Source organism: Cygnus olor, chromosome 8 (assembly GCF_009769625.2).
Source record: "Cygnus olor isolate bCygOlo1 chromosome 8, bCygOlo1.pri.v2, whole genome shotgun sequence".
NCBI lineage: Eukaryota > Metazoa > Chordata > Aves > Anseriformes > Anatidae > Cygnus > Cygnus olor.
In genome coordinates, this window is record NC_049176.1 from 20,649,149 (window position 1) to 20,662,530 (window position 13,382).

Genomic DNA, 13,382 nt, shown 5'->3' on the forward strand with positions numbered 1-13,382 from the left:
AAAATGGTAATTTTCACTAAATGAGAATCGCTCCCAGTTTTTATAAAAAATCTAGCTAAAATAAGCCTTTACTGTCTGCGTAGGCAAGGGCAAAAACTACAATCACTATATTAATGGGGTGCCAAAGTCTCAGTGATCAGCAGCAAAACTCTATTTTTGGGGCTGATGGATTGGCTCTTTACAAAAAAAACCCTGTTGCAATCCACTGAAGATGGAGCAGCACTAGAAGTACAGTCCTATCTTAACAGGAGTAGTAACAGAATTACAACTACATGGTCACCTTGCTCTCAAACTCTTTTGCTTCTTTCAGCTCCCGGGGATAACCATTGATCAGAAATCCTTTTGTGTCCCCTAAATTGGCAACCATGGCTTCCTTCAGTAGCTCTAGGACAATACCCTGCATTGGAAAGAAAGGAAGTTACTTGGTTAATTAATAAGAAAGTCTGGTATCTTTATTTGTTACACCAACGTTAGTTCTATGCCCTTGAGAACCACTCTGATCTGTTTTGCTAAAAGCAGGTCCTGCAAATGCAGGTGTTTTTCTTTGGTACCTGCACATGCTACACAAATCTAGTGTTGCAACCCATCCAAGAGTTTCCAAAGTATCCTCTGGATAGCTGGAAATATTTCATAGTTTCAAAATTAATGTTAATATCTGTGAAACTTTGGGGGCAGTGCTGCTGCATTTTCTAATCTGATTGCATTTAGTTCTGTCACTGATAATAATTATATTACATGGAATGTGATAAGACACCCCCTTTGATCAAACACACTGAAGAGCAAAGCAATCAAGATCAAGTCTCATCATAGCTTTTATTTTCCCGTGAGCAGCACTTCCCAGTATATTTCATTAGCAAGCACATACTACGATCTAACTGCACTTGCTGAAGACCCATCAAGAGGTCAGGCTGCAGACCTGCCATGTGAAAGTCAAGTTCAGCTGAGAACAACAAACTGTCTTCATAGTCTCCATTAAACTGCAGTCCAGCTACTCTGGGATGTTAGCCAGCTCTGCAGGGAAACACTGCAGGTATTGTAAATTAGAGCAGCTGCCAGGAGGACCAGCTCTGAATTTGAAATGCAAAGCTATAAAATGGACATAAAGTTTCTGTTTCCTGTACTTATTCTTACATTCCACAATGTATAGTACAGCATCTGTCTCACTGTATTTTTGAGTAATCTATATTGTGTATGGGAGTCTGAAATGTAAACAGCTACTGGCACAGAAAGGGAAAAGAAGTGCCACAGATCTGGCAATGAGGAAACTTCTCTCCCAAGTTGCAGATTCATTTTCCTTAAATAGGAATAACCTCTTATTTCCACCCTTTTAGACAATCTATATACTACCGTTGCTCTTAACAATTCAGACCACAGATAAAACTGTAGCTTACTCCTGGCACAGGTTCACCACATTCCATGATGTCTTTGATCAATTTACTTCTCTCTGATAATGACGATAACTCATTTTGGAGAAGGTCACCAGTGGACAGGTGAGTAAATCCATACTTCTTCACTAACTGTTCACATTGGCTGCCTTTGCCAGACCCAGGACCACCTTTGTAAGGGAAAAATGCCAAGAATTAGAAAGGAAGAAGTGCATTTTCTCCATTTATAGCAACTGAGAAAATTGAAGGAAATTGACATGACTATGATATTATTATTATTATTTTTTTTTTAGCAAAAACACTCTATATAGTAGAACAAATCATATAATTCCTTTCCGATACTCTACAGCGCTGACTCCAAAAACGTGTGTTGAAGTCAAAGGAGTCACAACAACGTGAAATGTCTTGCAAAAGAGAACCTGTTCCTAAAACACAATTACCATGTCAATGAAATACATTAAACAGGGAGCAGAGGAGGGGATTTGATTCCATACACATTCAGGCTTGCTAGTTGCAACAAATACTAGCAAATTAATCTTCCCTGCATCCCCGCAAAGGAAATATTTTGCCCTCAGTTGTGTGGAATGGAAAGGTATAAGCAGAGATGGTGAAACCTGACTGTGTTATATGGCATACATGTGGGAGCACAGCAGCTAAATCCTTTTGCCCTGTGGCAAATGCAAAAGCACAACTTCACTGAGCTTGCTCCCTCTTCCCCTGAGCTGGAAAGCTTTCACAGGTGCTGCTGTATCTGCTGATAACCAAAAGCCACGTACAGAAGCAGCTAAATGCTGGCGAAGGCTTGATCCTACAGCTCCCTGAAACTGTGGTATCAACTTGCTCTTCATGCGTGCTGCAGGGAAATGTAGGTGCCTAGTGCTCAGTGATGCACGGCACCCTGTCACCACTCGTTCACCTGTATTCAGATGGGAGCTGGAAAATCACCTTGGACCAGGGCTCAGATTCAAACGTCTGTAGGGGTAAGGGCAGTCTCAGCAGCTGAGGTGAAGCTGCTGAGGTGATTCTTCCACCAGCTGAAGGGAAGGCACCTGCAGCCCACCACAGCTGCAGGCCGGGTCTTGCCTCTCCCAGGGGCCTGTGGGTGACAGAAAGGGCAGGAGGGGAAGGGCAGTGACTTGGGTGGGTGCTGCAGGTGTCCTCCTGTCAGCAGGGCCTCAGGGATACACCTCAAGCCACCCTGCTTTCTCTAGGACTGTATCAACAGTCCCCAAACACCCTACCTCTGGCAGGTATTCTTTCTGGGGTCTGCTCAGAGATGGTGGATGCTGCCTCATGCTCTGGGTGCTGGCACTGCCCTGTCCCACCTCCTCACAGGAAGGTGGCGTCTCCTGCCTCCTCACCCTGATGGCTCACCCCATGAAAGGCCAGGGGCCTCCTCAGCCGCTTGCTGAGCAGTAGCCACCCTAGGCTGGCTGGTCAGATCACCAAAATGGCCAAAAGCTTCATCTTGCGAACCCTGCTCCTGTGGTGGTGACCTCCAGAGCTGTTGGAGGATCTGAGGTGAGTGTTCCACAAGGTTACGGCTGTGGGAGAACCTGAGGCGGCCATGTTGGTGCCCAGGGTTGGGGGGAGGCCTGGAAAGTAATTTCATGTTGCAGGTATTGGTGTTTGGGGAGAAATTTCAAAGTGTGTGGCAGTCAGCAGCATTTTTATAATCTTTGATGGATCTGTTTGGAAGAACTACTTAAGTGGGAGGTAATTACACCCTTGCAGGTGGACAGTACTCAAAAATCAAAAGAAGAGGCAAGGTCGTATGCTTAAAATTAATGCTAAAAAATCACGCTCTATTAAAAACTTTTTTTTTTAAAAGCATATGACTTGCATATTTATTAACTATCGAGACTCACAGATATGCCAATATGGCTCTATTATGTGGACTTAAGATGCTCGAACAAGTGATGATAAGCAGTGTGCTTTTTGTTTTTGTTTATCTTTCTGTTAATGAATATAGGAATAACACATTCACAGTGTAGTGAATGTGGCATCATCTCCTCCCACCTTGAAATTTCTTCTAACTTTTGCATTCAATTTAAGAAATAATTGCACCAAGTCTATAATTTTCAGAGAAGATACAGTACTGTAGCTGAGAATAAAATCTGGGTCATAAGGCAGTTGCAACTAAGGAGCGGTTTTGTCTAGTGTAACCTGCAGTCTTCTACTTCAGATTCACAAAGATAATCATCAGCCTGTGGTGTGAGGATCACAATTGTGCTATGGTTTTAGCTAGAGAGTCTTTTTCACAGTCATTTTCTTTCCAGCGTGGGTTACATGCTGTTATTGTATTGCTTTAATAAAAAGAAAACCATACTTCTGTAAAAGCAGCCATTGGCAGAAAACAAGGAGTAAATAAGAGTGGCTATAGAGGAACAGGTATAGAGATGTTACAGACAAACTACATGTAAATATCTGTAATGGCAAACTGTTTCTGGTCTGTTTTTTAGATGAGCAATTTTGTGTGTGCATGTGCTTGTTTACATATTCTGTCTTCTGGATTTATACATTAGCAGTGTATAAGTTTTTCCTCAGAAAAGCTAATACATTTCTATAATACCTTTATCTCTAAGTATTTTAAAGAGAATGCTGTCAAAGTGAGACAATATGCAGGACATATGCCATAACGACCATTACTGTTCTCCCAAAACATTAAAGTTGACTGTTTATTTTCACAGAACAGTTCCAACAAAGCTGATATTAAAATGCTGAGCCTTTTAAAGAGAAGATGTAATTAAATAACAACTATGTGCTGAAAGTGGTAATTTTCATGGCCACTACTATTAATTTCGCATAACTTGATGTGTAGCCAAGTATCCTATTGCCTGATAAGTGTACGTGACCCACTTTACAGTCTTGTGTTTTTCTTACCAACAAATGAGCTTGCAACTCTTACTTTGCCTGATCTGAAAGGAGACTGAATGCCTCCAGGGAATTCAGCATTTCTGAGTGTACTCAGCATTTATGCCAGTATTAATTTATATACATGAAGTTTGAATATTAGTAATGTCTTAAATTCTGGCCTTCAGAGGGAGTTAATGTGATTGCAAAAGAGCTATCGAGATGAGAAAGGGCACTTCCTTCCTAATTAGTACTTTCTTTCTGCTTGGGGTACATATTTAAAGGAGTGCTACATAAGTGGCTTTAACAGCAAACAAATCCCACAGTTGTGAGGTATATCACAATTTTTGCAACACTACAAATTGATATTTTATTGTTTTAGAGGGGTCTTTTTATTAAATCTATGCATCTTTCTTTAAAAAAATAAGAAAAATAACTTAATTGAGGGAAGCTTATAATAAAACAGCAGCTGCATGTTAAACATAACAAAAGCTATTACAAAGATATGTTCAGATAGAAAGCCTTCACCACAAGACTTGTTATGCTGTTTTTCAAACATAAAGAACTGGAGGCTGTGAAAAAGGTGGTGAAGTTTCCACAATAGCTCGATTGTTGGGAGGAGAAAAACATGCCCCCACTTTCATTGCGAAGGTGTATGATTCTTTGTGAACACTGTCACTTTTTGGTATGCTGTCATCTTTTATTCTGCCTACATATATTTGGGGAAAAAGCTTGTGTTAACCAGTGACAAACTGATTCAAGTAACTTGCTATTCACATTTAATCGTGTTCTTTTCTAACTTGTGCATATGACATGAAGTTAAAGTATAGAAATTATGAATGTGCTGTGACCTATAGGAAAATGTAGAATAAGTTTGAGGAGTTTGAACTTGAATATGTCCATCCATGCTTGTTTACAAGGAACAGTTGGTTTGGGCATGTTCCCTATCAGCAGATAAGCAATGGGGAGCTAACTGGAGATCAGCTACCGTGGAGATCAGAGGCTTCCAGGGTCGGGTCAGTATGGTTACACCTTGATGAGATCATGAAGACGTAGGAGAGCTTCTACCAAATCTCCATTTTTCTAATTAGGCTCACAGCTGTGTAAAGAGGTTGCAGCCAGGAGCTGCATGGCTTCACTCTGCAGGCTCCTGCTGCAGCAGACTGTGCAGCTCCCTGCTCAGCAGCAAGGTCAGGGAAAAGCAGAGCATCTGTGAGCTGCAGCAGGAGGGGGCATGAGGTCCTCCTCGAGCCAAAGGCTGAATTGCAATGGTGAAAACAGATGCATGTTATTACTGGATTTTGCACTCAGGATGTATTAATAGTAAAACTGCACACTGCTCTTTGTTGGCCTTTACATACAGAATCTGAGAAATGGCAGTTCTTCAATGTTAGCATGTTTGTCAGTTATGTTATTATTTCCGAGTGCAGTACATACTGCTTTAAAGTTCATTCATTAACTTAACTAATAAAAATGTGCAGATTTAGAGATCAGGCGTATTCCATTGCTCACTGAGATGGATCCTGGAATCTTTTGTGTGTCCCTTTGTGATTTCTGGTGCAAAAAAGTGATCAAATATCTGGAACCAGGGTACTAGACAATGCATAAAAATTACATGCAGTTTGGCGTATTGATTTTTCTGTAAGCAAGCTGGGATTAAAATGTCTGTGTGCTCTCTTAGCACAGATTTCTATTCCATTATGTTGATTCAGTTGCCTGTTCAATTGTATAAAAAAATCTTGGGATAAATAACTTTCTGGTAGCCCTGCCGACTTAGGTGGTCACCTTTCCTGCTTTAATTATTGACTGCAGAAATTCTTCATGGAGAGCCGTTCAAGGGCAGGAAAAGAATGGTCTCAGTGGGTGGGGAGAAATGACAACTGCCTGAGCAGCACTTCTGAATATTTAACTGCAGCCTGCACTAGATCGTAAACAGATCTTCCAACAAACTTACACCTGCTCTACCTCAGGCCCTAGTCACCCTCAGACTATGAAAGACTGCAAGTCTATGCATGTGATTCAAATGTACTGGTCTGGCCTAGAGCACAGCATCACAAACGGATGAATTAATGATGCTAGGGGGAGCTGGGACCGCCACAGGGAGCAAGCAGGGAGAGAAACAAGCAACGTGAGCAGTCTGTGAACTGGCTTTGCTGGCAGAAATATTAGTGAAGGGAAAACTGTCATACCGACAGACTGGGGTGTCTCTGTGTTAAACCTGCTAAATCTTGTGAGTTTATCATATAGCAGTGACATACATATATTGCACGCTATGAACATCAACATAAAATGCCAGCAGCAGAATTTACAAGAATCTCACCATTTATTTTAAAATATTTCAATTTATATACCTTGCTTTTGTAATGGGTATTATCCTTGTGTCATCTAGTGTCATGGGAAAGCGCTTGCAGGTGAAACCTAGCTGTACAATGGAGCCTCAGAAGTCAGAATTGAAAACAAAATAATCCTAGTCAAACTATTTTTATATTCAGGCTATGATTTTTTTGGAGGCCTTGATCGATTTGGCAATTCTACTAAGGCTACTTGAATTATTTATACAAATACAAAAAGCTTAGCTTCAGAACATAGCATCTGAAGGCTCCTCAGTAGCACCTAGACTAAAATCCATACCTGAACAAAAGATTAAGTGAAACCATATAGGAATGCTGCTGCTATTTAAAAATAAATAAAATCTTTTCTTCTGAAAGAGGATTTTAATGAGAAGACAACCTGGACTGCATGTCATGGGGATGTGGCCTGGGACATCACTGAGGTTTTTTCCCTCCAAGAAAACACGTTAGAGTTCTTTCAATGGAAAATCAGAGAAAACAACTTTCATCAGTTTCCACAGTTAGCACGTGGACTGATTTGGATTTTAATCAGCAGCGTTACTCATCCTATGCCTATCTGATCATAGAAGGGGGCTGTAATGCAAGTATTGTAGAATGACTTAGGGACCTCGTCTGGTAAAACCTTCTACTCGAATCAGGGCTAAGTTCAGTTAGATAAGGTTGTTCAAGGTCTTGCATATCTTGGACAAATAAAGCCCTATTCCTTTTGTATGCAGAGGAAGCTAGTGTTTGCAGCTGATAATGTTTTACCTGCAAATGTAGATGAGGATAATATCTTCATAGTGTCAGTTGGAAAGCTGGTCTTATTTACACTGAGCTTAAACCATTAAGTTTAAGTAGGGAGTTTGCTTCTGATCCAAAGAGCAGTAAAATTCCTGGAAATTTTCTGCTTTGATTTCTGCTTCAGCCAAAGCCAGATGTGGCTGTGTCTTGTGAAGCTTTGTGGAGGCTGGGGAGGGATAATGTACCCACTAACACTGTTAGGACAATCTGCTGGATGTGATATTGGGTACTGCATTAGTGAAGTATGATAAATTCATAGTTTGTTCATTGTTCTTTTTTTTAATAACTGACAATAATTATAGAAATTTAGAATATTATGGCATCCCCGAACTTATCTTTGCTTCTGTTTTAATTTAATAATTTTTTCTTGAATTTTACTTTCCAGACCAAATTTAATTTTTTCTGCCTCTATTACCCTGCTGTTATCTCCCATGTTTTTGACTTGCTGGTTCTGTCTGCTTTGCTGCCTGGATAAAACATTGACATTGTTGCTTAATTAATCTGAGTTGATTGTAATTGATGATAATTCCTACATTACCTCTAAATATAAGTATTTACTAAATAAGTTGTATTTTTTTCTTTAATTTCCCTTTCTGGAGAATTTTCAATGGGAATTAGTGGTGGAGTCACTCTGCTTTTTTTTTTTTTTCTCCTTTGTCTTATTAACAGTATTCCTATTTGTCAGCTATGGTAGACAGTGTATTTAATATTAGATATTTGTAAACTGTTTCAAATGCACATCTTTAATTTAATTTAATCTTTAGCAGCATTCTCCAGCCCATCTTCTCTGACTGCTTTCTACTTGAGGTATGAAGGGCTGAGCCTGTCCAGCTCCATGCACTTGTTCTCAGCTGTCCAGTGGGATGGAGTACTCAGCCACTGAGAACTTCTGAGGTGCTCCCCCTGCCCCAGCTTGCATTTTCTTGGAAAATTACATTCTACTCCTTTGAGGTTTCTTGAAAACTTTCTTTTTTCTTTGCATAATTTTCAGTGATCAGACTCAAGTCACGTGTAAGACAACTTTACTGCCTAGGCAAATTAATATATGTTTGGCTAGTGTGTATAGTGTAAAACGTGGAGTGCGTGAGGGTCAACAAACTACTGAGGCTGATTTACTTTCCTGAAAAGGCCCCAAGAAAAACAACCCTGTGGCCTGCTGACCTAGCACCAGCATAAAGTCTGAAAAATAACGCTTTTTATTTTCACTACCTGGCTCTAGCAAAATGAAGATTTTGCAGCCAAATGAGCAACCTTGGCAATTTCATGTTGGTCAGATCAAAAAAGTGAAATCCAGAAAAATTTACCCTCACTCCTTACATCAGACTTCAAGAAGTTTTTTAGGAGGTTATTTTTGGGAAAATTATATATCGTTCTACATAATCTGAAAAGTAACCCGTGTTTGGACTTAGTCAAATTTTCTATTATAACATTTTCTGTGAAGGAAACTTGAGATTTTTACAGAATCACAGAATCGAAGGGGTTGGAAGGGACCTCGAAAGATCATCAGGTCCAACCCCCCTGCCAAAGCAGGCTTTTGATTAAGCCAGTTTTGCCTCTATTCCTAGAAATAGGTTAATGGAAAATCTGAAACTGATTTAAGGACAGGAATAAATAGAGAAGAGGTGAATTTTAAGTTTCAAGCTGGAAGATGACTAGTGGATGGTCTATTTAAAAAAAAATAATTTGTAAGTGGAGTTAAAAACCACTCCTTGAAAAGAAGAGAGCACTCCAAAGTTACATGAGAAATATGCCTTACCACAGGCAATTTTAAAGACAAAATTCCCTGAGCTGCTTCACATTTTTTTAATGTCTGTACAAACCCAAATGTGATTTCCCAATAAGATATGTGAAGAAGAGAGAAGGGAAAATTTGTCACTGTGGCAAACAGCAGGAAGACGTACTCCAGTAAGTGTGGAATTACAGTTTTCTTGAAGGTTGAGAATTAAGTATTATGTATTTTTTTCCCCTAAGAGAAGTCTCCGATGAGCTGTTCGGTAACCTAATTATGTCAAACGCATCATATGCAATATATATCTGCAATAAACTGAGTCAACTCGTATTCGGAATAAGACAGGGTAAGCTAGAATTACAACACACAGACATGCCACCGACTAACAGGATCTTTTTAGGTTGGAAGAAACCTCTTGGGATCTTCAACTCTGTTAAAGTATGGCCAGATGGAGCAGGCTGACCAGGACTGAGTCCAGTCAGGTTTTGAGTACCTTCAGGGATGGAGACTACAGCCTCTCTGGGCAATCTATTCCACTGTTTGACTACCCTGACAGCAGAAAAACAAGTTTCCTTGTGCTCAGGTGGAATTTCATGTGTATTAAGTTGTCCCCACTGCCTCTTCTCCTGTCACTGGGTGCTCCTGAGAAGAGTTTAGCTCCCTCATCTTCAATCCCTCTGTTCAGGTGCTTCAGGCACACACATTGGTAAGATCCCCTGGAGCCTTCCCTTCTTCAGGCTGAGTTCCAGCTCTCTCAGCCTCTCATAGACTCTCTTCAGCAAGTCAGTATCTTTCTTCTGCTGGAGAGCCCACGTCTGGATGCAGTCCTCCAGGTGCAGCTTCCCCAGTGAGCAGCAGGGAGGTCATCTCACTTGACCTGCTGGCATTGAAGTGATTTTGTCTCCTGAATTTTGAATGAAACTTCCATTCATTTATGACTCATTTCAGAAGTCACATTTTTTTTCTTAGGGCAGAAAGTGACTTACTTCTTAAGTAATACCCATACTTGGGTCTCTCTCCTTAGGTCCATTGAAATGTACTGCTCTTGTTTAGTTTTACAAAACTTCTCTGAAAAACTCTGATTTTTAAGGAAAGCAATGATCCTTTCCAGCTTTCAGTTGAAACTTGTTAATCTTCTGGTTATAATATTTTTCAAAAGGCTGTTCCAAGTGTTTGTGGCTTACATTAGTCACATTTATCTAATAATGGATATTGACATGATGCTTTTCCTCTGTGGACTTCCAGAAAGGAAATACAATGTAAAGCTTGAATCTCCATTGACTTTTAATGGCATGTTAAGCAAATGCGGGAGTGAAACTGGTATTTACAGAAGATGATTCGCATATGAAGAGGTAAAGAGACCTGACTTTTTCACCTAAACCTTAAAGTTATAAGCTAGAAGTCCAAGCTAGTAATATCTTAAGTAATGCCTGAGTCAGCTCTGTCATGTGGGATCACACAGCAGTGCTGTAACTGCAGAACTAAGGTCACTTTGAATCAGTTCACACTTGGACATATTTCCTGCTCTGAACTTTACACAGCCATTGTTAGCATGGCCAGTGCCAGGTTAAGAACATGATATCAATTTCTAACTCCTTTTCCAAAGACTGCACCACCACTGTAGTGTAAATACTCAGCCAAACCCTTCTGCTAAACTTTAAAAGAAATCATAGAAGTAAAACCAAAACACATGGATTTTCAGATGTAGCAGTAAGATAAGGAATCCTACTTACCAACTACAAAAATGATGTTTGATTTCCTCAGGTCTTCTGAAAAATCTAAGATAAAAATAAAAATTCTTGAGTTGGCAGCACCTACTCATTTTCATCTTGCCTACTTCCCACAGTGATTTTTTTTTTTTCCCTGGATTTGCTTTCTGCTATAATGCTGTGTATTCCAAAAGACACAATTATCTTGCTTATTTATCCCCCAGCCTTGTAGCTGTTGCTGCAGATATGATTTAAAAAAACAACAATGTCACCTGAAAACTAAACCTTGCATATATACATTGACTTAAATAAAAAATGAGAAGCAGATAAATCTTGATGTAATAATGTGCCTCCCAAGCCATTGCATCTTTCTTTGAATGTATAATTAGATTGTAATTGGTACAGAAATTTGTCCACATCCCATTAAGATTATATTTGGTGTACTACATCCGAGATGTAGTCTTAAATTCCTTTGTTTCAGATCAGCCAAATAATGTGTCATTTATTTACAAAACTATTGTATGTACTAAAGTGCTCCCTTTTACTGAAGCTGGTTTTTTTTTTTGTTTAAAGCAATTCCTTCTAGTCTGAGTCCCAGTCACTGCCCTGATTATACCAAGATAAAGGGCAATCCTGCACCATCTGAGCCTGCTGGAATTTTAGTATGTCTTTCAGTAAACCACTTCCAACACACATTCATTCACCACATATAATTTTGTTTAATGTGTTATGCAGAAGCATCTACATCTCTTACTACATATTGTGATTAGATGTAGAAGGTTTTCATTAATCATTACGTTCATCTTGGACTCTTAGCAGCTCATACTTTCCAACAAGCTTTTCATAACTGCCAATGTCTGAAGCCATCTATCTGATATGATTAACAGTCATGTTTTCAAATAATTTTGGAGTGTAGAAATGTCTTTTATAAGCTTTGTGTTCAAAGAGAATTCACATGGTAATATTTTGAGACAACTTTCACACTATAAATAATCTGAATTCATTTTCCTTTTTATGTAGCTTTTTAAATATAAGGGGAAATGAAAGGTTTCAAAATTAAATGCAAAATTATACTGAAAAAGAAACTCACCTCCTGTGCTCTCATAACCAGAAAAACTTGACTGATCCTCCTCCTGTTAATTAAGCAATTGACAAATTGAAATGGATTTTTCTTGAACAGTTTGCATCACTTCTTCTATCTGCTTATCTGTATGTCTACATCTTCTCCATTTTCTAACCCTTTGAGTTTTAATCTATGTTGAGACAAGGTTAACAATCTCACAGGAATGTTTCAGTCTGTACAATGTGAACATGGAGAACCAAAGGTAACTGGAGGTGATTCACTGGCCCACACTGGTTTCTGCGAGGAACAGTTTTGTGTGCTTCAGTGTCCAGCTGCACAGCTCCAGCCAATCAAATAAGCAGCCACTGTGCACGCTGAATTGCTTTGGGAGTGTGGTATGATAAGCTATACGTGCTGGAAAGGCAACACTGGAGCAAGTGCTAGAAGTGAGCTACAGTATGAAGACAAAATTAGCCTTTGGTCTAAACCAACTTGAATTTGCTGACCTTCAGAATGCAGTGCAAGCTACAACCTGTTATAAAGGCTGCTGAACTACAAAGAGGAAATGAGGGAGGAAATGAGAAACTTAGGAGAAATGAGGAAATGAGAAACTTAGTATGTTTTTTTTTTCCCCTGATGGTTGGCCATTTGGGGTTATTTTGCCATATCCTGTCTGGTATAACCAACGAAGATTTATGGATGCTGGCCAGTGAGAGCATCAGAGTGGGAATTCTTTGCTCTTCATATAAATCAGAATTATATACATATATGCAGGATGTAGTCTGGGTTATGTAGTGTCAATACATTCACGTTGTCAGTGCCATAATCTAGTCTATAAAATATCAATAATAACCTTGACAGTAACATGCATATATTACATAATCACTGCACAATATCAGCCCAGTACATATTGTGCTAGTCCCCTCAAAATAACCTTGTGAATTCTATGTATTTATCTTCGCAGGGTTATCAGGCTGTAGTCTTTTGGAGTTGTGCTTCAGTATGGTGTCAGAAACACCCGCCGTTAGGACCATGTACTGCTGCGTGTGTAGATTAAGGGGAATGAACAGCATGGTGACCAGAACAGATAAACTGCTGGCTGCTGCATTTTGCAGGGCTCATGCACTACGCTTGCAGGTTTCTCCCTGTGTTCCCGTTATCGCTGAAACACAAGCACTCTTCATTAGTAGAAGTACCATTACACCGACCACGCAGAACACTTTCGTTCTCTGATTTGCAGTGATTCTCAGCCTATTATGCTGCAGCAGGTTTGCCTTTATCTTCTTTCAGAATGCAAAATTAAAGTTTGCAAGAGTATTCCAGGGGAAAAATGTCAAAATGGAAGTTATTTTCCCTACAATTCAAGTGACAGAATTAATCCTGCATTTTTTTTGAAGTAATAATACAATAAAATTTTTGACCCTACAAAGGATATGTTACATATAAAAGGCCTGGTTTTAGATTCAGCTTCTTATCGTGCCTTTGAAGGTTTATGAATGCAAGTCACTT

General features: G+C 39.5%; 1 protein-coding gene across 2 annotated transcripts in view; it reads right to left on the minus strand.

Annotated features, from left to right (window-relative positions):
- AK5 (adenylate kinase 5) overlaps nt 1–13,382 on the minus strand; it is a 94,931-nt gene that overhangs the window by 13,696 nt on the left and 67,853 nt on the right. For both annotated transcript variants that reach the window (XM_040566097.1, XM_040566098.1), the window contains exons 9-12: nt 11,901–11,943; nt 10,835–10,879; nt 1,392–1,555; nt 281–397 (exon numbers count right to left, since the gene is read on the minus strand). In XM_040566097.1, coding sequence (XP_040422031.1) covers nt 281–397; nt 1,392–1,555; nt 10,835–10,879; nt 11,901–11,943 — 369 coding nt within the window. The remainder of the gene's footprint in view (nt 1–280; nt 398–1,391; nt 1,556–10,834; nt 10,880–11,900; nt 11,944–13,382) is intronic.